Raw genomic sequence first — 24,204 nt, forward strand, 5'->3', positions numbered from 1 at the left:
AAACCTGCCTGTTCAAAAGTCACCCTCATATTTCCCACACAGAAAAGCAGAAAGGCTACACATATCTCCTTAAAGGCCAGAAAAACAAGGCTCCTCTGTACACTACTCCCTTCAGTAAAGCCCCCTTTAGACTCAATCCTTATACAGGACCATATTCTGTCCTTAAATCCAGTTGTACACCCTGCAGTCAATGAGGTTACATGGCTGGAGCTAAGGGCAGAGTCATGCTACTTACCAAACAAGGGCCACAGTGTACAGAAAAGAAAATATTACAATGCACACAAGAAGGTAAATAGTCTGTTTCTTTTTATTCCAGCAAAATCAAATAAATGGCCTGAGGGATTAAGGAGGTCCTCCAAAGATTACTGGGTTTCAAGTGAGATAAAAAAATAATTACTCAGAATATTAACTAATATACGTTAATTCTGCTGGGCTTTCCTATTCCCGGGGCAAAGGAGCTCATGAGAATCATGCAGCAGGGGTGTTTCCCCCCCCACAGCCTTGCCATTTCCCAAGGCCCCTCCTGAAATTAAGATGGTGCAGGTCATTAATCTGGTTTGGGCAGAAACGTTTTTACATCAATGAATAAAATTCTGTATGAAGTAATCAAATTCAGTAGAGAGAAAACAGAGAAGAGGAAAGCGTGCTTCAGATACCTACGCCTGGGCTGTGGTCTCCCCGGGAGGGCTGGAAGTTTTATATAGAGCATATGGAAGAGAACCCCTGAAAGAGAGGCGAGAAGTATGTGAGCGTAAGAGAGAGGAAGAGAGAATGGTGGAGTGGGGGCTGAGGACTTTACCATCATGGGCTTGGGCTGGCTGCATTACTCCCAAGGGATGGACTAAGACAGTTCTGCAAGTTGTTCCAATTAAACCTTTTTACCACACTGTCACGCATGCTGCATGTGCAACATATTACAGAGAAAATGACTTCAGAGAGAGCTGACATTTTAATGGGTCTACCGAGTGTGTCCCTCCAAAGAGAGAGGAAGGGTGGTCTTGTGGTTAAGTCGTTGGATTGAGACTTGGGAGGTTTGGCTTCAATTTGCCGTTCTGGCACAGATTTTCTGTGTGACCCTGGGCTAATTGTTTATCTCTCTGTGAACCTACTCCCCTGCTGTGAAAGGGGGACAACAGTGCTTCCTTTCTTCCCTTGGTTGTTTATCTTGTCTGGTTAGGCTGTAAACTCTTTTGGGTAGGGACTATCTCTTGCTATCTATGGACTTAGTGTCTATGTCCCCTCGGCCCCCCGTTACCATGGCATTTGAGCACCTCACAAGCATAGATGCCAGGTTTGTATAATTTTTGGTGGTACACTGAACAGGTCCAAGTCCCGCCCCCCACATGGGAGCAGGGCCATGTGTCTGGAAGGTGGAACCCAGATAGGGGGTAAGGGGGTAGTGGACCCCGGATGCGGGGCCGGCAAAGGAATTCTGGGCGGCAGCCAGGACCCCGGATGCCAGGCCGGCAGCGGCATCCTGGCAGCAGAGCCCTAAACATTTGTGGAGCTGGGCCCATGTTCCTGAATATTGGTGGAGCACGGGCACCACGGGCCCACATAACTCACGGTCCATGCTCACAAGCTTCGTAATGTATTTCTCCTCACAACACCTCTGTGAGGTAGCAAAGTACTAATATCCTCATTTTACAAACGGGGAGCTGAGGCACAGGGACACTACGCCCCAGATCAAAGATATTTTGGAGCCTAACGCCCCTTGATTTCAATGCCTTTGAGGAGCTGGGTGTAAGTGAATTGCTCAAGATCACACAGGGCATTTGTGCCGGAGTAGAGAATTGAACTTGGTCTGCCCAGCCCTCAAGCTAATGCCACCAACTGCTGAACCATTCTTCCTGTCACACGTAGGTAGACGTACAGCACTCAGTCTCACTTAGGTATCCTGCCACCACCACAATAATACCCCTCTAAATTTAGTATCCCTGAAGTCCAGGATATTGTCCAATGGGAGAAGCGGGAGCTCAGGATTTCTCAGAATCTGGTCCCGGGTTAATATAAATGGATTCATTAATTGCGTCCACATTAATATTCACATTCAGGTTGGAACATCAGAAAAACATAACTGCACAACTCCCTTTCTCCTAGTCAAGGAGAAGAATTTCCTCCCAGGCTTGTTTAACAACCTGCTCTGCGAATGCAGTGTCCTTATGGCCGCTGTAGGATTTGGGCTCCTTCCCAATGCTGTCAGCAGAAAGCAGGGGTGGGGGCGGGGAAGGGGTGGTTGCTTTGCTGAAGGAACTGTCCTTCAGGCAGAATGCTAAACTGAGCTACCATCTGCTTGTGGGGATTATGCTGGCTGCTAAAGATCCTATGACAATATTTCTAAGTCCTTCTACCTGCCCCTTAGCATCTCCCTCCCTGCATCCTATCTGGGAAAAGAAGGGAAATGATCTGAATGTCTCCTTTCAGGTCTTGTCCCCCTCTCCAGAGTATGCATGTACACACACACACAAGCTTTTCAGTTCCTGTGCTCCCGGGACAGGGAAATATAGATCTCTTGTCTCTTCTTGTCCATTCTATTCTCAGCCATACTCTCCTGCATCTTTCTTCCCTGGCAATCTGCCAAGAGGGATTACCCCAAGACCTACCTTATTCCTTTAACCTATGGCTACATGATGAAGTGGGGAGGGAAGCATCTGATCTTTGGTGAATAAGAGGCTAGAGAAAACAGGACAATCCCCAGAAAAGGTCCTACTACCATTTACTCTTATATCAATGTGACATATATAAGAACTTGTGGTAACATTGTAAGTTGCAGAGTACAAATTAGAAGGTACCTTGCTCACAGGATAAACAGGCAACATTTGGTCACAGACGAAGTAGCTCCTGGATGTGCAGTAATGTAGTGCAGAGTAAGTAGTTTGTAGAGGAGGGGTAATTTCAGAGTAAATTATAGCATGCAGAGGCGGGACTTAATGAAGGATACGTTTTGTGTAGAGTCAGGATAATTGGATCGTACCTAGTGTTTGGTGGGGAGGTAACTGGAGTGTAAATACTGAATAGAATACATAGCGAAGGTTATTGTGCAGTATGTTTAGGGTAAGTAGTGTGTAGAAGAGGGGTGTCCGCTGGAATGCAGATTCACCAGCCAGCAGGGAGGCAGGAACAATGTGTATAGTGGGGGGGTGCAGAGAACCATTGAACCAAACTGTGAACCCTGGATATAATAGAAACCACTTCAAGTCAGGGCATGCTGCAGCACCCCCTGCACCCTAGTTCCAGCACCTATTGACCCTCCTCAGCTGGCATAATATCCCAGGTACGAGGTCCCTAAGCCTCAATTTATTGTAAAACCCAGGTTCCAAAACAGGAGCAAATTAACTCAAGATACTGGTACTAACTCCCAGCCTCCTACGGCTTTCCCAGCTCCCGCCAGCTTGGAGGGGAGAGAACACCCTTCCCATTTCACAACCCTTCCTGGCTACTATGGAGAGACACGCCCTCCCTGCGCTGGGACTTCTCTAACCCTGGCTCCCTCCTCTCTGCTGTTCCTGTCTGAAAGGCAGGACCCCTTCTCTCTCGTTTCCTGTAAGTCTCATGCTTGCACCTACCTAGTCATGTATCCTGTGACTATAGCTGGCAGTTTTAAAGGGCTCAAGGCCATTAACAGACACACTGGGATGTGTGCATGCACCTCAAGGCCCCAGTGTCCTGGTACAAGGAATAATTATAGAAGATCCCATTCTGGAATCCTTCCAATGAGTCATACAACTACTAAATGGGACTACTCGTGTGAGTAAATACACCTCAGCGTGAGTAAGGGTTGCAGACTCAGGCCTAGAGTAAATTATGCTCCGCAGAGGTGGGAGTAAAAATAGGGTAAGTGGTGCAGAGAGTCTCAGAAATCGCATGGTAAGTGGGGTAGCTAAGAGGGGTATTTGTAGAGTAGGCAGCATTTAAACTTGTAGTAGTGCTTAGATACTTGGGTGATGAGTACTATGGAAAAACGTAAGGTAGAGGGCTAGATATGTTAGCAAGTAGCAAGTGGTAATCGAAAGGTAAGTAGTACAGAGTGTACAGAGGTAGAGGGTAATTCCAGGGTAAGTATCATAGAATCATAGAATATCAGGGTTGGAAGGGACCTCAGGAGGTCATCTAGTCCAACCCCCTGCTCAAAGCAGGACCAATCCCCAACTAAATCATCCCAGCCAGGGCTTGGTCAAGCCTGACCTTGAAAACCTCTAAGGAAGGAGATTCCACCACCTCCCTAGGTAACCCATTCCAGTGCTTCACCACCCTCCTAGTGAAAAAGTTTTTCCTAATATCCAACCTAAACCTCCCCCACTGCAACTTGAGACCATTACTCCTCGTTCTGTCATCTGCTACCACTGAGAACAGTCTAGAGCCATGTATCATGTAAGTACTGGAAAACTGCAGGGTAAGTTACTGGTGGACATATCCCAAGGAAAAGATAGAATTACCTGTAACTTTGCTTGGATTATGTGTTTGCTGCTGAGACATGAAAGACTCTCAGTGGCATAACTGAAGGGCTGCCCTGGTTAAACTGAGAGCAGTCAATAAATCACTGAAATGACAACTCCTCCTTCCCCCATGGAACAGTCTCACGGCTCAACATCTCCTCCGGGGCAGAGTGAAACAAGAAGCTGCTAACAGGACTCCTGACAGGCAGCTGCTTAGCATAGCTGGGGCTAGAGCCAGCACCCACTGAACCCAGCGGTGAATTTTGCTACTGATGTAAATAGGAGTAGGATTGGGTCCTCAATGCACACTGACAATTTGGGAGTAGATTAAATATACGATGCCCCAGTATCTTCTCTGTCCTGACATGCGTGGAAACCAGTCACTGGTTATGAAAGTGCCTGGCCAGTACCATGTGACAGAGGAAGGTTCCAAAGGAGAATACAGCCAGCTGCTGGCTGGATACACATTAAAGCAGAGTGAAGTTGTTAGCAGAGGCTGCAGTGTCAGAGAGACAGCAAGAGTGTGGGAGAGAGGGGACCACCTGCAGGTTGCAGGGAGAGAGATTTCCCTGCTCCCAGGAGGGTGTGCAAGCTGCAGGGAAAGAGCACAAGTTCCCTGCTCCGGAAGGGTGTGTGCTGCATTACTCCATGCCGCAGGAGAGGAGAGTGTGTGCTGGGTGTGTCTGCAATCTGGGGGAGTGAAGGCAAAGGCAGGGGCTACCGTATAGCTGTTGAGTAAGACAATGACCCATGTGCCACTGCCCTTGCCGTCCAGATCGGGCTCTGTGCAGCCAACAGCCCTGCGTTCTGCAGAATAAATATGAACTGAAAAGCTTTTTATCTGCCAAGACCTGAATTATATGGTTCACGTTCTCACTTCAACAGCTGATAATATCACTAGAGCGGCATTAATTTCCTGCATACCTGACAATGCCATTGATGTAAGGGGTGCCATACGGTAGGGAACAATCCTGACCTGGCAGGGTGATGGTCTGGGTGCTCCCCTGTCTCCTGTGATTCTGGGTGACACACAGAATCCTCAGCTCATGTTGTGGCATCTTAGGAAAGGAGGAAATGATTTCCAGCTTTTTTGTTGTCAAAGGTATCTATTTGTAATGTTAAAGTCTTGGTATAAATTTTAATGGTATTCAGGCATCTTGGGCCTGTGGCTGATTTGGTATCTTAAAGTCTGTTGCTGATCTGGACTCTTGAAAAGTTCGTTAATTATTATTATTATTATAATTTCATTTACAAAGAAAGCTTTACAGTTCGCCTTTACAACAATCAGCAGGAAGCAATGTCTTGTTTTCAGAAAAGAAAAGTGGCAACTGAAACACTGCCCAGGTCACTTTCTTTGATTTGACAGGCTGAGACTTGAGGTCACTTTGAAACATAACCTGCCCACAAAGGCCCCTTGAACAATTCAACAGCAGGGGCTAATGTTCTTCCTGATTCTTTGTACCAGAACAGATTGTTCCCATTTAAAAACCCTTCCCCCTTCTTTTTAGAAGAAAATATTCTCCGTGGAGCTAAATTTTCACTGCCTCAAAGAGAATAATATCCACCCTGGGAGTGAACCTTTGTGTAATGGAAAAGGTTATTTCATAAGCAAGATGGTTTTTTAAGACTCCAAAGGAGTCTGGGGATTTTTTTTAACCCACACTGGCAGCCCTTTAGCAATGAAACTCGAGATGTAAAGCCTGTGAAATGCCTCCGCTGGGCTGTCAGTATATTAACTTCTTTGCATATAAACACATCCAGAGTGGATGCAAATACTTCTCTTTACTGCAGCCTGCTCTCGAGTTGCTTGATCTTTCTGACCTGATTGGCGTGCTGCTCTTTTTGGCTTTTTCTTTCATTGATTGGTTTTTCACGGTCCTGGAAAATGCCCCGGCTGCCTTTTTAACCTAATGGAAGATGTATGGGGTGACTCAGCAAAAGGAAAGGAAATGTGCTGAATGCAGCGACAAATGTCATGGGAGCTGAAGCAAAGATAGATGCTCTGACAGTGTCCACGGAGAGATACTGATACCCCCCCCCTTCCCCATAATGAGAAAGCGGCCTATGTATATGCCATACATTTAATGAAACACATGCTGCAGGCTGCACACGGTTAGAAGGAGCAGAGAGACCGAGCTCAGCATCCTGGCCTCTTTCATTTCAAAAGATTCTTATTTTCTATATTCCTTGCACTGCGAGTGGCCCCTATAAATGGCTGGATTGTGCCTGACTGGGAGGAGTACAGAGCTGGTTGCAACTAACATAGCTCCCAGAAGAACTGTGCCATGGGGAGGATAGTGAAGCATGCTCATCCCCAGCATGGCTGGTGAAGAAGGTGTGCAAGACCATGCTCACACCTCCTTCCCTCCGCCCTTTGGAGCAGCGTACACCCTTGAAGGTACTAACAGGGAGCATTCTGTGCTCTCTGCCTCCCCCCGGGGTGGATGGGGTAGGCAGCTCCCCATCCCTCCCTCCTTCCCTTCTACCCCCATGCTAATGCAATCCCCTAAACAGCACTGAATTCTAGAAATGAAGGATGCTTGCAAACTAGAAGGTCATGTAGTGTATAACCCTGTTGGATGATCCACCGTGGCGTACTGTCCAGCACTAAACGTGGGGACAAGCTTTTATCAGCACTTAATACAGAGCAGCTGTTTTGTTGCAAGACACAAGAGTCAAACCACTTGTTCATCAGTGACTGGCTGAAGTGAGATGATTCTTGTGTCAGCAGGGACCAGTGGGTATAACCGTACCTGTGCACTGGTGGAGACTCAGTTACAGGGGCCTTATTGGCACACCTACCATGCCACAAGGTTATTACCTGCTGCTGGGAAGGCTAGTGATGCCACTTATAGTGAAATCATAGATCAAAGTTAATGTAGATTTGAAGGGAGGTCTTGATTGGCATACCACAAATATGGCAGTAGAAACAGTAGTAACTGTCTATATTGGGACCTGTCTCTTTCCGATTGTGTGCCCATGACCAGCAAGCTGGTGCCTCCCACAGTTAGTAGGCTCCATAAGCAGATTTGAAGAGTGGGGCCCTAGATGAGCTAGAAAGCAGATCTGTTACAGGACACCAGAGCAACAGGAGCAAAAGCTGTTTTACTCTGCATGAAACTCCTGATTCGGGTGTAAACATAACACAGCAGGAATCACAGGGCTTTGCATAAACACATGGAACTGCTTGGAGGATCCCCATTTGTGCTCAAGGGAACTCTTTTCAATGTAGTATAGAAAGACCTTGCTCTACATGCAGACTCTGTTTTAATCCAAATGATATTTTCGACGCTACTTTGACCGTAATGCCTTTTCCTAGCATGACGTGAGTGGCCCCCTTCAGAGCATTTGACAATGTTGGCTTTACTGCATTTCCTATCAGAATTGTGTGTACGTAATTTCAGTTTTATAGCATTTGCACAGAGCCCACATGATGAGAGTAATATTCTGAAGTGCAGAGTTTGCATTGTTATGTTGAATATCACCTTTGCATGCCATACAAATGTATGTGTGTGCATGTGTATACACACACACACACAAATACAAAGTGTGCATAAGTGTATATATACATATACACACACAAAATAATAGTGCTCACAGGTTACAGATTATATAGATACGTCAGTTGATGGTTCATTTATATTTTATATATTTAGGTTTGTACCTGAAAGCTTAAAATGAAAACCAATCTTATACCACATTTGACCTATAGTAGCTCTTATAGCATGATTATACTGTATATTTATTTACTAACTGACGCCTTCTTTCAAAAACCTTGTTTTCAGCTCTTTGTAAGAATGGGAAAAGGCACAAGAGAGCCAACTGGCTGAAATCCACTTGAAAAATAATTGACTACAGGTGTCCAAAATCTGAGGTTGTTTTTAAAAGATTTGGCTTCACTCCATTTTCTCCAAAGAGGGTCATGATTCCATATTAACTTCATTTGTTGCTGACTGAGAAAACTTCTCCTCCAGTGGCTGCTCGAAATGGAATAAGTGGGGCATGGGTGGGTGGGAGAAGAATTTCTCTCTGCATGCACTGCATCTGTCAGGTCTTTTTGTCCAGATGGGGATACATTTAAAAAAAATCCATATAATAAAATGACATCTGCGATCTGGTTTAAAAAGAAAAAGTGTAGCTCCCTTTTTCTTTCATTAAGATGATGATGAGTGCCTAAATATCATGAAGGCTGGGCTCCAAGTTGGCAGACAGATATTCCTCTGAAAAAGAAAAGGAGTATTTGTGGCACCTTAGAGACTAACAAATTTATTTGAGCATAAGCTTTCATGAGCTACAGCTCACTTCATCGGATGCATTCAGTGGAAAATACAGTGGGGAGATTTATATACATAGAAAACATGAAACAATGGGTGTTACCATACACACTGTAATGAGAGTGATCACTTAAGGTGAGCTATTACCAGCAGGAGAGCAGGGGGGTGGGGGGGGATGCACGACTTTTTGTAGTGATAATCAAGGTGGGCCATTTCCAGCAGTTGACAAGAATGTCTGAAGAACAGTGGGGGTGGGGTGGGGGAATAAACAAGGGGAAATAGTTTTACTTTGTGTTATGACCCATCCACTCCCAGTCTCTATTCAAGCCTAAATTAATTGTATCCAGTTTGCAAATTAATTCCGATTCAGCAGTATCTCGTTGGAGTCCTCTAGTGACTTAAAGGCAAGGGAACTGATCAATCAGCACCACTCAACACCATGATGTCCTCTATGGAAACCAGTGCTGTAGCTTTCTAGGAATGACATACTATGATTCAAGACAGTGTCAGCCACAAGTTGGGACATCAGTAGGGTAATCATGGTCTCCAACCATTTGATAGCCTTTATATGCCTCCAATAACAGTCTCTGAATGTTCCATCTCCTTTTTGCACCCTCAGATAGAAAAGAATGAGTTAGGAATGTTGTCTATTTCACTCACTGCCTTTCTCCTCTCAATTCAATATTGTCTCATCACTGTTTCTCTTTCTTTCTCAGGGCATGGCCTTCATCAGCACAATGGATCAGAAAAAAGAACAACCTACCAAGTCTTCCTAGCTCCTGGTTGTACAAAGTTGCTGATCCCTTACATATCTCCAGTCAATAGTCCCAACTACACCTTCCTTCCTACTGAAAGAAGCAAGTCAACAAAGTCTAGCTCAAACTTGAAACGTTACCAAAAGCCCTGTAAAAAACTCTCCCCTGAAAGTTTACAGTCCATTCTCTTTGTGAGCTCAGTGTACTGTGCATCAGATTCCAGATCAGAGGGAAGTTATGTTTGTGTAGCTAGTAGCAAAGATTGCACAAATAAATAAACACGCGTATATATTCGAGATTATACACACCGCACTATACTGTGTCTAGAAGTATATGCTCAGAATGGATGATCGGTATAGAAACAACGCAAATCTGTATCAAGGGGCTAAGGACATCGCTAGAGAGGTGAACCAGGTGTCAGATGACTACCGGTATCAGGATGGCAACTATGAAAGGTATGCACCTTCAGATGTCTATCACCATGATGGGAATGAGCCAACCCAAGAAGAGGATGCCCAGAGCGATGCCACGGAAGGCCATGATGAGGATGATGAGGTCTATGAAGGAGAGTACCAGGGCATCCCTCACCCAGATGACATTAAGGGCAAACAGAAGAAGAAAGCCCCTGCCATGGCCGATGAGTTTAGAGACAAGGCTGAACTCATAGCCGAGCGGATGGAGGATGAGGAGCAGCTTGCCCACCAGTATGAGAACATCATCGAGGAGTGCGGCCACGGACGCTTCCAGTGGACACTCTTCTTTGTTTTAGGCTTGGCACTAATGGCAGATGGGGTGGAGGTGTTTGTGGTTGGCTTTGTTCTGCCCAGTGCTGAGAAGGATATGTGCTTGTCCAGCTCAAACAAAGGGATGCTAGGTAAGTGCCACTGAACAGCCTTCCTTCAGACGTTATGCAGCCGGGATGGATCCAAGCATAGCTTATTCCATAGGGCAGGTTCATTCAGGACCCTCCCCCTTTTCCCCATCCTGACTCACTCTCACGGGGCTGAGGATGGCTAGATGGAGCTGATTCCAGACCCTGTCCCTGCCCTTCCATTTGCTGTTGGGAGCAGAGCTGCTCAAGAGCAACATAACAGAATCACGCCCATCCCCAGACACTGAATGTGCTCACAGCTCTTGTACTCACAGCCCAGGACAAACCGGGCACCTGAACTTGAATTCCCGCCCCTGCCAGGCAGCCTAGTCTGCAGTTTCCAGAGAGCAAGTTTATTTGTAGAAAAATATTAGGCTTATGTAAAGGACAAACATGCATGGAGACATTCCCAATCCGAGCACCCAGGGAACCAGATTTCAACCCTTTTAGTAGCTCAACTTAAACGAGAAGCTCACAAAACAGTGTCATCCAGGTCTGATGGAGCCTAATGTAGGTGAGTCAGTTCACCTATATATTAAACTGTGTTAAGTAGGTGAGCAGAACCGATGTCCCAGAGGATTGTTTCTGTGAATCTGCCTCCCTCCCACTTCATTTCCATCCCCAGGAGGATGAGCTTCCCTTAGACATATTTGTTTATGTATGGGACTCTCCTATCTAATCAAATCTAATCTAATGCCCTTCACTGTGCTATCTGAGTGGTGTATAAATGAGGGGGAAAGAGAAACTTTCTGATCAGGCTTGAAGAGGAATGGATAGATGAGAATGAGAAGAGACATAGGAAGGCAGACAAGGGACACGGGGCTTCTCTGCAGAGAAGAGCACTCTTGGCTGGGGCTTGCCGCAACATTTTTTGACTGGAAAATTCAGTTTTTGACTAAATGTTATTTTTTGTGGAATTGTCTCCTTTCCTTGAGCACCTGGAAACCAAAAACCAAAAGAGTGTTGGGGTTTTGGCATTAGCAGCTTTCAGCTGTTTTTATTCATAATAATGATTGTTATTTGTGAGTCTGAATTTTTTCAGTTGTCCGGGTTTGGGTTTTTTGATGAACAGTCAGGTTTTTCTGCAGAATTCTCCCCCATTTTCTGATCAGCTCAACTTTTGGGCCAAGATTGAGGAGACTGAGGGGTGCATCAGAAAGGAAGCTGCAGCTAGGCTAGCAGGAAGTTGTGCAGAGAGACACAGAAAGGTTCCTTCAGATTGCAGGTCTGCAGAGAAGACGTCTCTCACGCTGACAGTGGCAGAGCGTTCCGAAGGGTGATGAGGAGGCCAGTGCTAGATTAGGGTAGGGAAACAGAAAGAGTTTCATTTAAAACCCCTAAAGGACAGTCTAATCACAACTGAATGGCTCTGATTCTTTGCATCTTTCTTTCCTCTCCACTGCGAATACTTTCCCAGTGTGATGATAGCAGAAATTCTGCAAAGTCTCAGTGAGCTTTAGAGAGTTACTAGCTGGAGTCTGAAGTCAGCATTTGTCTAAATTGGCGGCATTTGTAACAGTTTTGAGCTGTGTCTCTCTCTCTGTCACCATGGTGCTATTGAACAATGGAGCATCTAGTTGGTGCATATCCTTTCCATCTGGTGATACAGCTTCAGGTTTTCACAGGTATCCCTTCCTCTGTGCTACCCCTTATGCCTGTAACTCCATCCCTATCACATTCTCCTTTTAAAAATCTCTCCTGAAAACCTCCTTTTCCCATGAAGTCTAGTCAACATTAATCAACCCTCAAACTGCATGGTTTGGTAGTAAGTCCAACGTTTGTCCAGTCGGCTCAGTATGAACCTGCATTGTATTGTGTGTCTCTTTGAACTGAAATCTCCTTGACTGATAGGATTCTGCATCCTCTGTGGTTGGTATGGTGCGAGTGGACTGAGAGGCCTATCTGAAATAACAACATGCTGATCTATAAGGGCTGGGTTCTGCACTCCTTACTCAGGTAAAATGCCCACCAAAATCAATGGGAATTTCATCTGCGTACGAAGTACAGGATAGAGCTCTATCTGGTTTAATACTCACAGAACCAGGAAACTTTATGCATCAACTCGCTTTTCATTTTCTCCATCCAGAGGCAGAGGTGGCTGCAGCTCAGTTCTATTCCTGGTGCATGTGTAGGTCTCATTTTCTTATCATGTACCTTCCTCCATGGCTCAGTGTTCCCCAGCTGCTGAACTTAGGCCTCCACATCAATTTGCAAGCTGTCACATTGTCTCCCCTGATGCTGCCTTTCTCACTAATGTTCTTCTCTTTGCCCAGACTCCATGTCTCTTTGCCCAAAGTCCAAATTAGCAGAGTAGCTGTGTAGTCATTTCCCTTTGGACACCGGATTCTCAGCTGAAGCTGTTTGCTAATGTGTACCGGGTCAAAAGTAGCCTATGGAGGATTCCTCCTAAATCTGGGGAATGAATTTAATGTCCCACATGAGATTAAAGAGTCGGCCTGTAACAACAATCAATTGGTTTCACTCCTGTCCTGTCCCCTTAGGCATTAAACAAAGGTTTATTTATTTTAACTGAGGTTGAAGTTGAGTGGAACAGTTTGAATAAAATAATTTTTTCCTGAAAACCTTAACCCAAATAAGGTATAGACTTCCCCAGGCCCCTAGGAGTCCAGGCTTGTCTGATAATGATACCCAGTCAGGCAACAAAAAAGGAGGCTTAAAAGAGAAATGAAGCAACCATTGGAGTATCTGAACTGGGATGGTTGGGTAGTGTGTGCATCCATAGTGGTGGTGGACAAATCTCCCAGGTTTGTAGCTTATATCCTGGCCTGTGATCCCAGCCAGTTTACCCCAACTGAAATTAACTTCAAAGCTTGAGCCAGATCCATCCCCCATTTGCCACTTTAGCAGTACAAAGGGAACAGACAGCTGCCCTTATAAGGACCTCTCTAGCTGGTGTAACTTAGCTCAGAGCCACTTTTCTCTCTCCTATCCAACCCCCAAGTCCTGCACTAATTGTGCATCAGCTGGACTTGGGGGCTGGGCATTTATTTATTTATTTCACTAGTTAATCTCCCCCCACCCTCTGAAAGCTTTTTCAATTTTCTAGGGCCAAAATGTCAAAAGAGATAAGGTCAGATTTTCAAAGGAGATCAGGATTCAGCAGCTCCCATTGGGATGCTTCTGACCAGCTTTCCAGCATGTTGTGTGGTGAGAACCTTTGAACAACTGGCCATTTATTTTGTTGTCTAGATTGGAGCTGAGATCTTTTAAAAATCTGACCCTAGAAATTTCTATCTTGGTGGAGCTCAGTTTAACATGCACCAGAGTCAGAAGGACCGATAAATCCCCCCCAAAATATCTTTGAAGTGTTTCTGGCCCACCCAGAGGTAGAGAGTACCAGAAGTCTCACGAGGAAGCTTGTTCTTCCGTTTTTCCCAACCCAATACTTACCTTACTCAACGTTCACAGAGTGCAGAGGAGCTTTGGGTAAGCAAGCAAACTTTTTGCATGTTTATCCAATTACAGCTTATAGACCAGGTCAGGTTCATCTGTCTGCAATTTTTAATGAAGGGGGATGGCATTTTCCTCCTAGTTCCTTCTCACTGGGAGTTCTCCTTAAGGTTAAAAGGGGCCTTTTTAGAGCTTGTTTTTTCAGTTTTCCCACACCCCTTTCCTAGTTGTTTTGGGAGTCAGATTCTGGAGCTTGTATTCAGAACTTTGAAGAGCCAGATAGGGGAGGTGCAGAGGAAAGTGGACGACACCAATGGGGTATTTCCCTACTGCCACTGGTTGATGTGGGACAGCAAGAGGTTCTCAAATTCAGTACATTTTTTTTTAAATAAAAAAGGTTTGGCTAATATAGTCTCAACTGTCGGTGGTTTCCCTCCTGCAGCGGGCTTAATGCATGTAGGGGGAGTCGGCTTGGATTCTAGGGCTCTGAGATAAATCGACATGAAAAGAGATTGTGCTAAGAATGGCTTAGCAAACACTTAGCCTGCAGAGATGTGCAGGAGTATGAATAATGAATACTCAATGACACAAATACCCTCTGGCTCAGGAGGGTTCTGTGCCCTTGGTGTAGGATTTCTCCTCTTCTGAGCACCCAGGAGGGCATGGCATGTTAGAGCAGGCAGGGCTGGAGCTTAGCACCTGAAGATGAGAACTATAAAGGTGCTAATGATGGATACAAAAAACCAAGCTTCCTCAGAACCTTTCTTGGCTCAACTTCGCTGGCCACACACCAACTACTCAAAAAAGGAGACAGAAGTCAAACCTATTCAGGAAGCCCAGAGCTTCTGACACATGCTCATTTCCTTCTGAGTATTCCAATTCTTTGATGTTCTAGGGGTTGTACTCTGGCAAATTAGTCTTGTTAACGCTCAGGGTTCAATGATACTTACTGACTGACTTGTCAGAATAATGGTAGCAATCAAAGAGCTCTTTTGGCTCAATCTGTGCCTAATGTGCAATGATAATCTGCAAGAGTGTGTCTGTGTGAAATGAGCAGAGGTTTTATTACAGTGGGCATGGCTTTCACTCAAATTACCATGGCCCCTGGGTCATTATACGCATGAATTACTATCCCTTACCTTTTTTACATACCAATAGAATCAGCACAAGGGTTCATATTTATTCTTTGGTGACTGTTCTTGTCATATTTTTTGATAAGGAAACAAGATCAGGTCATTCAAGACAGAGCTAAGTTTGCTTCCAGGAAGCTGCTAATGTTTGCACATATGAAAGTGACTCTTGTTCTCTTGGTCATGGGTGGAGGAGAGTGGGCAAATTGAAAATTAATGGGAGAAATAATCAAACTATTTAAGAAAAGAAGAAAGACAAATTGCAAGAGCTAAAAGTGGAACTGCCTAAAGGCCAAATTGGTGAACTTTGGCTTTTGCTGAAAGGATGTTTTGCCTTTAAATCCCAGTGTTTTGCATAGGTTCTGGACCTGGGGGTGCTGGGTGTGCTCCACCCCCTGGCTTGAAGTGGTTTTCGTTATATACAGAGTTTACAGTTTGGTTCAATGGCTGTCAGCACCCGCACTATAAAAATTGTTCCAGGACCCCTGGTGTTTTTCATATTTCTCCCATCAGAAAAAGTGGAAAATTTACCAAAATTACAGTCAGCTTGAGTAAAAACTGCAAACAAACAAATGCCCATAGAGTTTCTTGAAATGTGAGAAATCCATGTGACACCTCTGAAATTTCATAAAACATTTCAATTTTGTGCTGAAAATAAACAGTTCTACTTCAGATGCAAATTAACAGCTGTTTTAACCCCAGTTATTCCTCATGGTAAAGAACAAGTATTTGGGTTTTCCCTTGATGTGAAATGTTATTTCAAAGATGAGTGCTGGGGAAATTAAAAACCCACACCTACTGCAGTGAATATTTTAGCATACTGATGGCACTTATTTTTAAAATTTTGTGGGCTGAGAAGTTTGCTAATTTCTCACCAGGTTATTTCCACTTATTCATCAGACATTTCTGCTTTAGCTGAGTCTGATGCTGTAATAAATAAAATAATAATAATAATAATTAATAAATACATAAATAAATAAATGTATTAAATCCACTGCAACAGACGAGAAAATTCCTGCCTTGTGACCGGCTGAAAACAGTTCTGTGGTGAGTCAGTAAGTTTCTATTCACTTGAGAATAGGGTGACTGCATGTCCCAATTTTATAGGGACAGTCATTTTCTTATATAGGGGCCTATTACCCTCCACCCCGTCCCGATTTTTCACACTTGCCTGAGAAGTCCCCCGACATGAGGAGTGACTTGAGAAGTCACCCTACTTGAGAAGTTTCTATTCATTTTGAGAATACTGGCATCTGGAGGAATATCAATCAATCAGATTATACCTTCAATGCATGCATATTGATTGGCGGTACAATGTGCATTCATTATTGCTATTACTAGCATCTCAGGGAGTTAATATTATCAGTTATTTACACAGGGCAGTAAGTGTATAAATACTATAAAAGATGCATAATAGTATCTTTCACTTCCATAGTTAGCACCTTTCCTATGAGGAGCTCAAATAGTTTAAGCTTTGCAAATCCCCAGTGAAGTAGGCTGATTGCCATCACTTTACAGAAGAGGAAACTGAGACAAGGAGAAATTGAGTGATTTGTACAAGGCTGCAAAAGAGTCCACATCAGTGCTGAGAATAGACTTCAGATCTTTTAGGTACAAAGCTGCCCTTTCTGTCTACAAATTAATAATAATTTCATAAAAAGAAAAGGAGGACTTGTGGCACCTTAGAGACTAACCAATTTATTTGAGCATAAGCTTTTGTGAGCTACAGCTCACTTCATTGCAGCTCACTTCATTGCATCCGATGAAGTGAGCTGTAGCTCACGAAAGCTTATGCTCAAATAAATTGGTTAGTCTCTAAGGTGCCAAAAGTACTCCTTTTCTTTTTGCGAATACAGACTAACATGGCTGCTACTCTGAAACCTGTAATAATTTCACAGTAATAATTTAAATATAATACTATCTTCTGGATTTTTACTCTAATCTCCTGTTTAGAATGTTGGAGCCACACTTAAAAATTCTGCTGGTAGTTAATGCAGGTAGATAGGAAGTCAAGCCTAGCTGTGTGAGTTGGTTTAAAATGGATTATGTAACAGTACACTGGCTTTATCAGGGTTTATTATCCCTTTGAAACACATACTGGCCCAGCAGCTTTGTCTCTGTCATTATTTACTTGTTGTTTCAATGAATCCTAATTAACATCACGAGAAACTTCAGTATCTTCTTACCACTTACATTTTTTCTGGATAAACATATGTAAACCCAGGAATGGCTCCCTGATGGCTGGGGCCCTACCAAATTCGAAGTCCGTTTTGGCCAATTTCACAGTCATAGGATTTTAAAAATGGTAAATTTCCTGATTTCAGCGATTTAAATCTGAAATTTCACAGTGCTGCAAACAACCATGTTAGATCACAGATGCTCTTAACCAAGCCAGAAAACTCCGTACTGCTGTGGTTAAGCTTGTTGTGTAGCTGGATACTTAGAATCAGTTTTTTAGTGCTGCTGTTCATGATTTTGACCCAAATCTGCTGCTTATGAATATTCTGTAATATTTTTCTTAAGATTTTCTGCAACACTTTTGCCTGCAAGTTCACTAGAATCAGCGGGCACGAAAGAGGCACAAACACAGCCGATATTCCAGTCAGCGTTGGCCAATATCTTCTTTGCAGTATTTGCACCTCTGGTGCTCTATCGAGCCGTGAAGGTAGAGCTTGGTGCAGCTTTGTGCAGTGTGATGATTGTCTCCTCATTTGTAAACACAGCAGTAATTTTATCTGACGTGAGCCAAAACGAACAGCTTTTCAGTTAATGGCAAAGGATTAATTTGGCTTCCTCTACTGAAGACTTCAGTTTAGCAGAGTGACTAGGTGTGAGGGAGAAAGGGGAGGGGGGAACCAGATGGTGCTATGAATTTTAAATTGATGGACAAGACCCGTGGGGGTACTTTGAAAGACACGGAGCGCAAACACCCACTCACTTTCTGTGCTGGTGGCACCCGGTGAAATATTCAGCGTGCATTTTCAATGCCACGCTGGAAGATTCTGTGGGTTCCTAAATCCACCTTTGCTTTGACTTTGCAGAATTCCTTCAGAATTCCCAGCAGCCATAGATCACTCACAGCTAGTTTATAATGTTCCCCCCTCTCCCTTTGAATAGGAAAATCCCACTGTTATTATTTTAGGTGTGGTGACTCATTTTTAACTGGTAGGGTAAGTCATTTTAAACGGTAGGTGAGCTATCTCTGCTTCTGTTTATTCAACAAAGCAAATGCTATATGAACCAATGGGAATTTTCTTTCTGTATCATTTGATTGCCATTTGCCAGGGCAATGAGATCTATAGATAAAGCAGCAACTGTCCTACAAGTAAAAGCACATAGGAAATATCAGGAACCAAAAAGGCCACCTGAACCAACATACATGCCTTTTGTTTGGCTATTTTATTCACATCGTCCAGATGTTCAATGTACCCTGCTCCCTTCAACCCCCCACCCACAATCTTCTGCAAGACCAAATCTACTCAATTCTTCCTGAGTTTCCCATTTATTCCCAGGTCCTTAGGACCATAGGTAAAATTTTCAAAAGCCTCTAATTGAGTGTAGAGCCTATATCCCATTGACTTTCAACGAGACTTAGAAGCTAAAGTCCCATTTTCAAAAGTAATTTTGGCACTTATGAACCTAAGTCACTTTGGCAATTTTGAAAATTTTACCTTATGTCTTTTGGTTTCTGAAACTAGGACAGTATGTCTCTAACAACTTTGCTGAAATATTATAATAATAGTAATAATAATAAATTAATAAGCACGTAGCATTGTATAGTATTATATCTAGCCTTTCTTATTCATAGATTCATAGAGTTTAAGGCCAGAAGGGACCATTGTGGTCATCTAGTCTGACCTCCTGCATAATACAGGTGACGGAATTTCAACAGAGGTCAAAATAATTTCTTAATTTGGAAACTTTGATGATGGCACCTCAAAGTTTTCCTCTTTTTCAATGGGAACAAGCCCAATGCCTTTACATTTTCTGCATAGCTACAGCTGGTTGAATTATTCATAACCAAGAGTTTATTCTTTGAATTTCACCTTTTTCTTTTGACAAATATTTTCTGAGCAGATTGCATTTTTCTCACATGTATTCATTATTTTATATTAGTCACAGAATAATGGCTGCAAATAATGATTGTTCTCTAAATTGCTTGACAGCTGTTACATTTAATACCCAACATCTGTGCTTCTTTGGTTAGTTTTCTTAGGTCACACAGTATATTTCTATCCCTGGCTGGGTGACTATAACTTTTGGAATGAGGTTTCTGGTGTGGACTCTCATGTTTCCAAATTCAAAATTTGTTTCCAATGAATATCCTTTAATATTTTCATAACATTTGCTATTTCATTGGACATTCCTGACAGTAAATTTGTTCCCTAGAATATTCTATGAAGACAAAAAGCAGGAAGAACACAGCAGGAGGAATTTAGTTTCAAAATCTGATCAAACTATTTTGTCCAGTTCTGCTTATAATTTATATTTCCAAGACCTAATATCACGTTTGTTTCCTTTTGGAGATTATAAAATTGTTGCTGCGGGACGGTGTTCACAATATTCCAGAAAGGATTTAACACACAATGGTCTTAGAAAGTAACCATATTACCTCTTTCGTATCCCTTGTATCAGTATCTAATTTGCCTTTTTGGCTGCAGTGGTATATGCACTGGGTTCATGATTTCAATTATCAGTAATCCCCAGATCCCTTTTGTGCACAGTACTCTGGATGACAGTCCCACTAGGCTATTATTCTGCAAGTTGGTTTCCTCTGCACAGACTAATTAATGACTGTACCTTTGTTGAGCTGATCCTCATTTGCTCAGTCACCTAAGTAGCTGTGATTCCTTTCGATTCTGTCTGCTCTGATCCTGACTTGCTTTTCCTTCCGTTTTGTGTCTTTTACAAAACAGGTGATCTTCTTTCCATATCCTCATCCAAATCATGTACCCTTTCTGTAACTGGCCTCCTGCACAACGCCCCCAGAAGAAAAACATGGAGCACATTTTGGAAAAGAATAGTAAATGATGAATATCATTCATTGTTGTAGGATGTCCATCCAGGAAAATTGCTGTTTGTAAATTTTCTTTCCTTTACTTGTTCTGGCACTTACCCGTGGAGTGTTTTAGTGCAGCTGCCCAAATGAAGGTTTTATGTTGTTGGCTGGGATGTGTAGTCTTCACAAAAGGACCCCCCCCGCAACTGTCCATCATAATAAATCATTCCCTTGATTTCATTTCAGCTGTGGAGTGGGTTCTACTGTAACTGATCACCAGTGCCTCAGAAACCAGTGAAGTGGTTCGCCTCTGATAGCCACTGAAATGATGGCTGCAGATCTTGGCTGTTTGAAGGTTTTAGGGGCTGGCTTGCCCATTGCTACTGCTTTACAAGACTCAATGAAAAAATGTCTGAAACTAAATAGAAGCCATTTCCACTGAGTTATGTTTCGCAACACTAATCAATAGCTTTAATGCATCTTACATAGAAATCATCTTAACAAATGCGGTATCACAGAGAAATAATCTTGAGGCCCACCTTTAGCTTGGGTTCCTGAGCTCACAATCTGAACTGTTCTTCATCTACAATAGCAGCTCCAGGGTCTTTCTTGGACTGCTTCTTCCTGTGCAGTTGTTGCCCCTTTGACACACACGCACACACCCACCCCCACACCCATAAAGCTGCCAGTATGCAGTGACTTTAAACTCAGAGCACTACACTCTCTGCATCAGCTGTCTCCCTGACACCAGCAGTGCAATCAATTCAAATCCCATCATTGATGAGAAATAACACTATTGGCCAAATCCTGCTTCAGCCCCAAACCAAGCAAAGATACACATGTGAACAGATGTCTGCCCTTCTCCCCTTCCTGGAGCTGAGTACCTTCAGCTGGGTCGGAACAACTGCTGTTGCCTAAATAGACATCTGTACACTGGAGTTTGGAAAGCAGGATTTGGCACAAGGAGGCCTGACTACAAGTCTCCCCCACCCTTGCCTGCACAGTAGCCTCTCTACTCCCTTAGATGACATCCTGAGGCACTAGGGCGATGAGCCTCAGTTCTGCCCTTGGGGAGCAAAGGGTGCCAATAAAGAGCGCACACAGACATTGTTGCAGACTGACAAGTTTGCACCTGCAGTGTGTCTGTGGTCACCAGCTGTGGTGCACAAAGCACCGCAATATCTGCTTCTGCGTCACACAGGCTAATACAGGATAAGCCGCTTTGTTAAATAAAATAAGGAAATGAGTGCATCAGGGCAAGATACTAGAGTCCTGATGCTTTTGCAGAACCGTGGATCTGCCTCAATATTATCACTCCTTTAACAAAGCCCTGAAGTCCACCAGGTCTCTTCTTTGCAGAAAGAGAGGAAGCAGCATTTGCTTCAGTCCAAATGGCTGAGTCAGACATTTTATAACCAATGGGACTTCCATAAAGTATCCAGAGTATTGGAACAGTTGCTCATTCACTCTGAGCTGGGCAGCCACTGCTGGAAAACAAATACCCCCCAGGGCCGGGCACCTGGCTCCCACGCCCTCAGTCGGGGTATCCAGTTATAATAATAATAGATCACAGGCCAAAGAAAAGAGTCCTGGAGGTTAGAATGCAGCAACCACCTCCTGAGCAGATTCATTGTTGTTCTTGTTGTTTTTAAGAAGCTTTGGATGAACAGCTGCCAACCTGAATTTTTTCTGCCGAAGACAATCAACCCTGCCTGATCATTCATTTTTAATCTGGTTGCAGGAACGTGGGTTTAGTGGTGGTGCATGAACATCCCTTATTCTGTTGGCTGGGTGACACACCAGCCAACCTGCCTGGGGTGGGTTGCCACTTCCTTCTCCTAACTGGAATCAGAGCTGCTCCAGTTTGTGGAATCAGAGTGTCTCCCAGTGGCTAGTGTAAAAGTCCTAATCCACATGGCAGCCCCTGGAGATTCGCCTTCATTATGATTTTGGGTATTGTATGTATTGCTACGGTGTCTTCCAAATCTCTAATTTTAGTGAATGTGGCAGAGGCCCGTGTTTGTGGAGAGAGAGGCCCTGAGTTCCCATGCCATGTGAGTGCACTTTTTCTGGCTGCCATGCTGTCTGTATATCTGTAGCCAAGATAGGTGAGGTCATATCAATATCTCTTATTGGACCAACTTCTGTTGGTGAGAGAGACCCGCTTTCGAGCTACACAGAGCTTTGCTTCGGGTCTGGGAAAGGTACTAAGAATGTCACAGCTACATACAAGGTCCAACAGATAGTTTAGCATAAGTAGTTAGCACATACTCTAAGGGACCAGTCAAAGTGAAGTGTCCCGTTAGAATATGTGTTAACTACTTATGCTATTACTTGTCTAACCAATCAACCTGGATGGAATTTTGAATATCAAATAGCAAATGTGCTCAGAGATCTGTTTGTGATCCAGCCACAGAATGAAAAAGAATAATTGGAAAAAAAATGTTGAACAAATCCATACAATGAATACATGAAAGGAAATTATGATTTGGTCATGGAAAGTCTGTGAACAGAGAAAGAAAACTAAATAATTCACTTTGAGTTAATCCCGCAGCTCTAGTTAGGGGACGGCAGTGGTTTTAGTAGTATGTACTTTCCCAAGATATGATTAACATATGCCCCAAAAAAATCAAGCTAATTTACAATCCAGAAGAATATCGGAGTTGACGGTGCCAGATGCTCCCCTCCGTCAATCTGCTGCCGAATGGTTGAATGGTGAGTGCAGTCATCAGCTTAAGTCAAGTCATTTATGCAAGAATGTTCATTATTGTTCCCTGGTCTCCCACTGACAAGTTTTTTTGACAGGAGGTTTTACACATGATAGGACAGTTCCTGAGATGCACCGGTAACTGTCAGTGAAGACAGGCTTTGGTTCAGGGACAGGGCTGAACCTCTAAAGGGTCAGAATTTTTCTTTAGCTAGGCATAAGAAAGGACACTTTTACCAGAACCTCTTTGGTCTAGAAACAGGGCTGAAAATCATAGAAATGCTGGGCTGGAAGGGACCTCAAGAGGTCATGCTATCCAGCCCCCTGCGCTGAGGCAGGATTAGGTAGATCGAGACCATCCCTGATAGGTGTTTGTCGAGCCTGTTCTTAAAAACCTCCAATGATGGAGATTCCACAGCCTCCCTTAGTAACCTGTTCAAGTGCTTAGCTATCTTTCCAGTTACAAACTTTTTCCAAATAGCCAACCTAAATCTCTCTTGCTGCAAACAAAGCTGATTGCTTCTAATCCTACCCTCGGTGGACACGGAGAGCAATTGATCATTGTCCTCTTTATGAGAACCTTTTATACGTTTGCAGACTATTATGTCTCCCCTCAGCCTTCTCTTCTCTAGACTAACATAGCACATGTTTCCCAAACATCTTCTCATTTTTTGTTGCTCTCCTCTGGACTCTCTCCAATTTGTTGACATCCTTCTTAAAGTGTGGTGCTCAAAATTAGGCACAGTACTCCAGCTGGTGCCCCACCAGTGCTAAGTAGCATGGGACAGTTACCTCCTGTCTTACACATGCCACTCCTAACACATCCCAGAATAGCAGAATCTCACAGTATCAGCCCTCTGAACCATATATGGACACCTAAATGGGAGCGGGCTGGTTGTTGGGAGGTGCTGAGCACATTCATCTCTTTGTCTCCAGCAGGAGTTGTGGGTGCTTGCCCATTGCCCAGTTTGGCATCTGACTTTGCGTCCCAGCTTACAGAAGTCCCAGGGAATCAAGAGGCTTGTCTCATGGTGCTTCATCTGGGATACCATCCACATGTTTATCTTATGAGCATCTCAGTGCCAATCTGTTTGCACATCACTCTTGGTGCAAGATGGGTTGGGCTGGGTTTCCTTCTAGCTGTTTCCCCAGTTGCTTAGTGATAGTAGTGTTGCATCACAATTAAGTGAGCTTAGTTTGCCTTTTCTGTTTTAAAAATGTTACTGGCTGATGTAATCTGGACAATGTTATAGACAGAGAGACTGCAAACTGCAAAATCAGGGCCATTCCAAGCTTTACAGGTGGGACTGTTACTGCAGTGGCTGATCAAAGCACACCAGAGGTGCGTAGAGTGCTCTGGCAACCAAAAAGAATACCTGCTGGATTTGAGGATGCTCATTGCTTGCTGAGTTATTAACAGCGTCCAATCCGTATCCTCTGTCTTGGGGCTGATATTTTAGTCCTGGTTGGTTGGTTGGGTTTTCTATCACCAATCTGTCAGCAGGATGAGAGGCTGTTGCGTGAGTTCACCTCCCTTCACTTGGCCCGGGGTTTTCTGCCTCACACTCCTTGGAGAAAATTAAATAGAGGAAGATAAACAGTTTGGAGATTGAATGATCTG

General features: G+C 43.8%; 1 protein-coding gene across 3 annotated transcripts in view; it reads left to right on the forward strand.

The window, feature by feature from the left end:
* The window catches only part of SV2B (synaptic vesicle glycoprotein 2B), a 113,096-nt gene that overhangs the window by 58,176 nt on the left and 30,716 nt on the right, over window positions 1-24,204 (forward strand). For all 3 annotated transcript variants that reach the window (XM_084640606.1, XM_084640604.1, XM_084640605.1), the window contains exon 2: window positions 9,427-10,339. In XM_084640606.1, the coding sequence (XP_084496732.1) occupies window positions 9,799-10,339 (541 nt within the window). In that variant the 5' untranslated portion in view covers window positions 9,427-9,798. The remainder of the gene's footprint in view (window positions 1-9,426; window positions 10,340-24,204) is intronic.

The sequence above is a fragment of the Lepidochelys olivacea genome, assembly GCF_965140295.1.
Source record: "Lepidochelys olivacea isolate rLepOli2 genome assembly, chromosome: 10".
NCBI lineage: Eukaryota > Metazoa > Chordata > Testudines > Cheloniidae > Lepidochelys > Lepidochelys olivacea.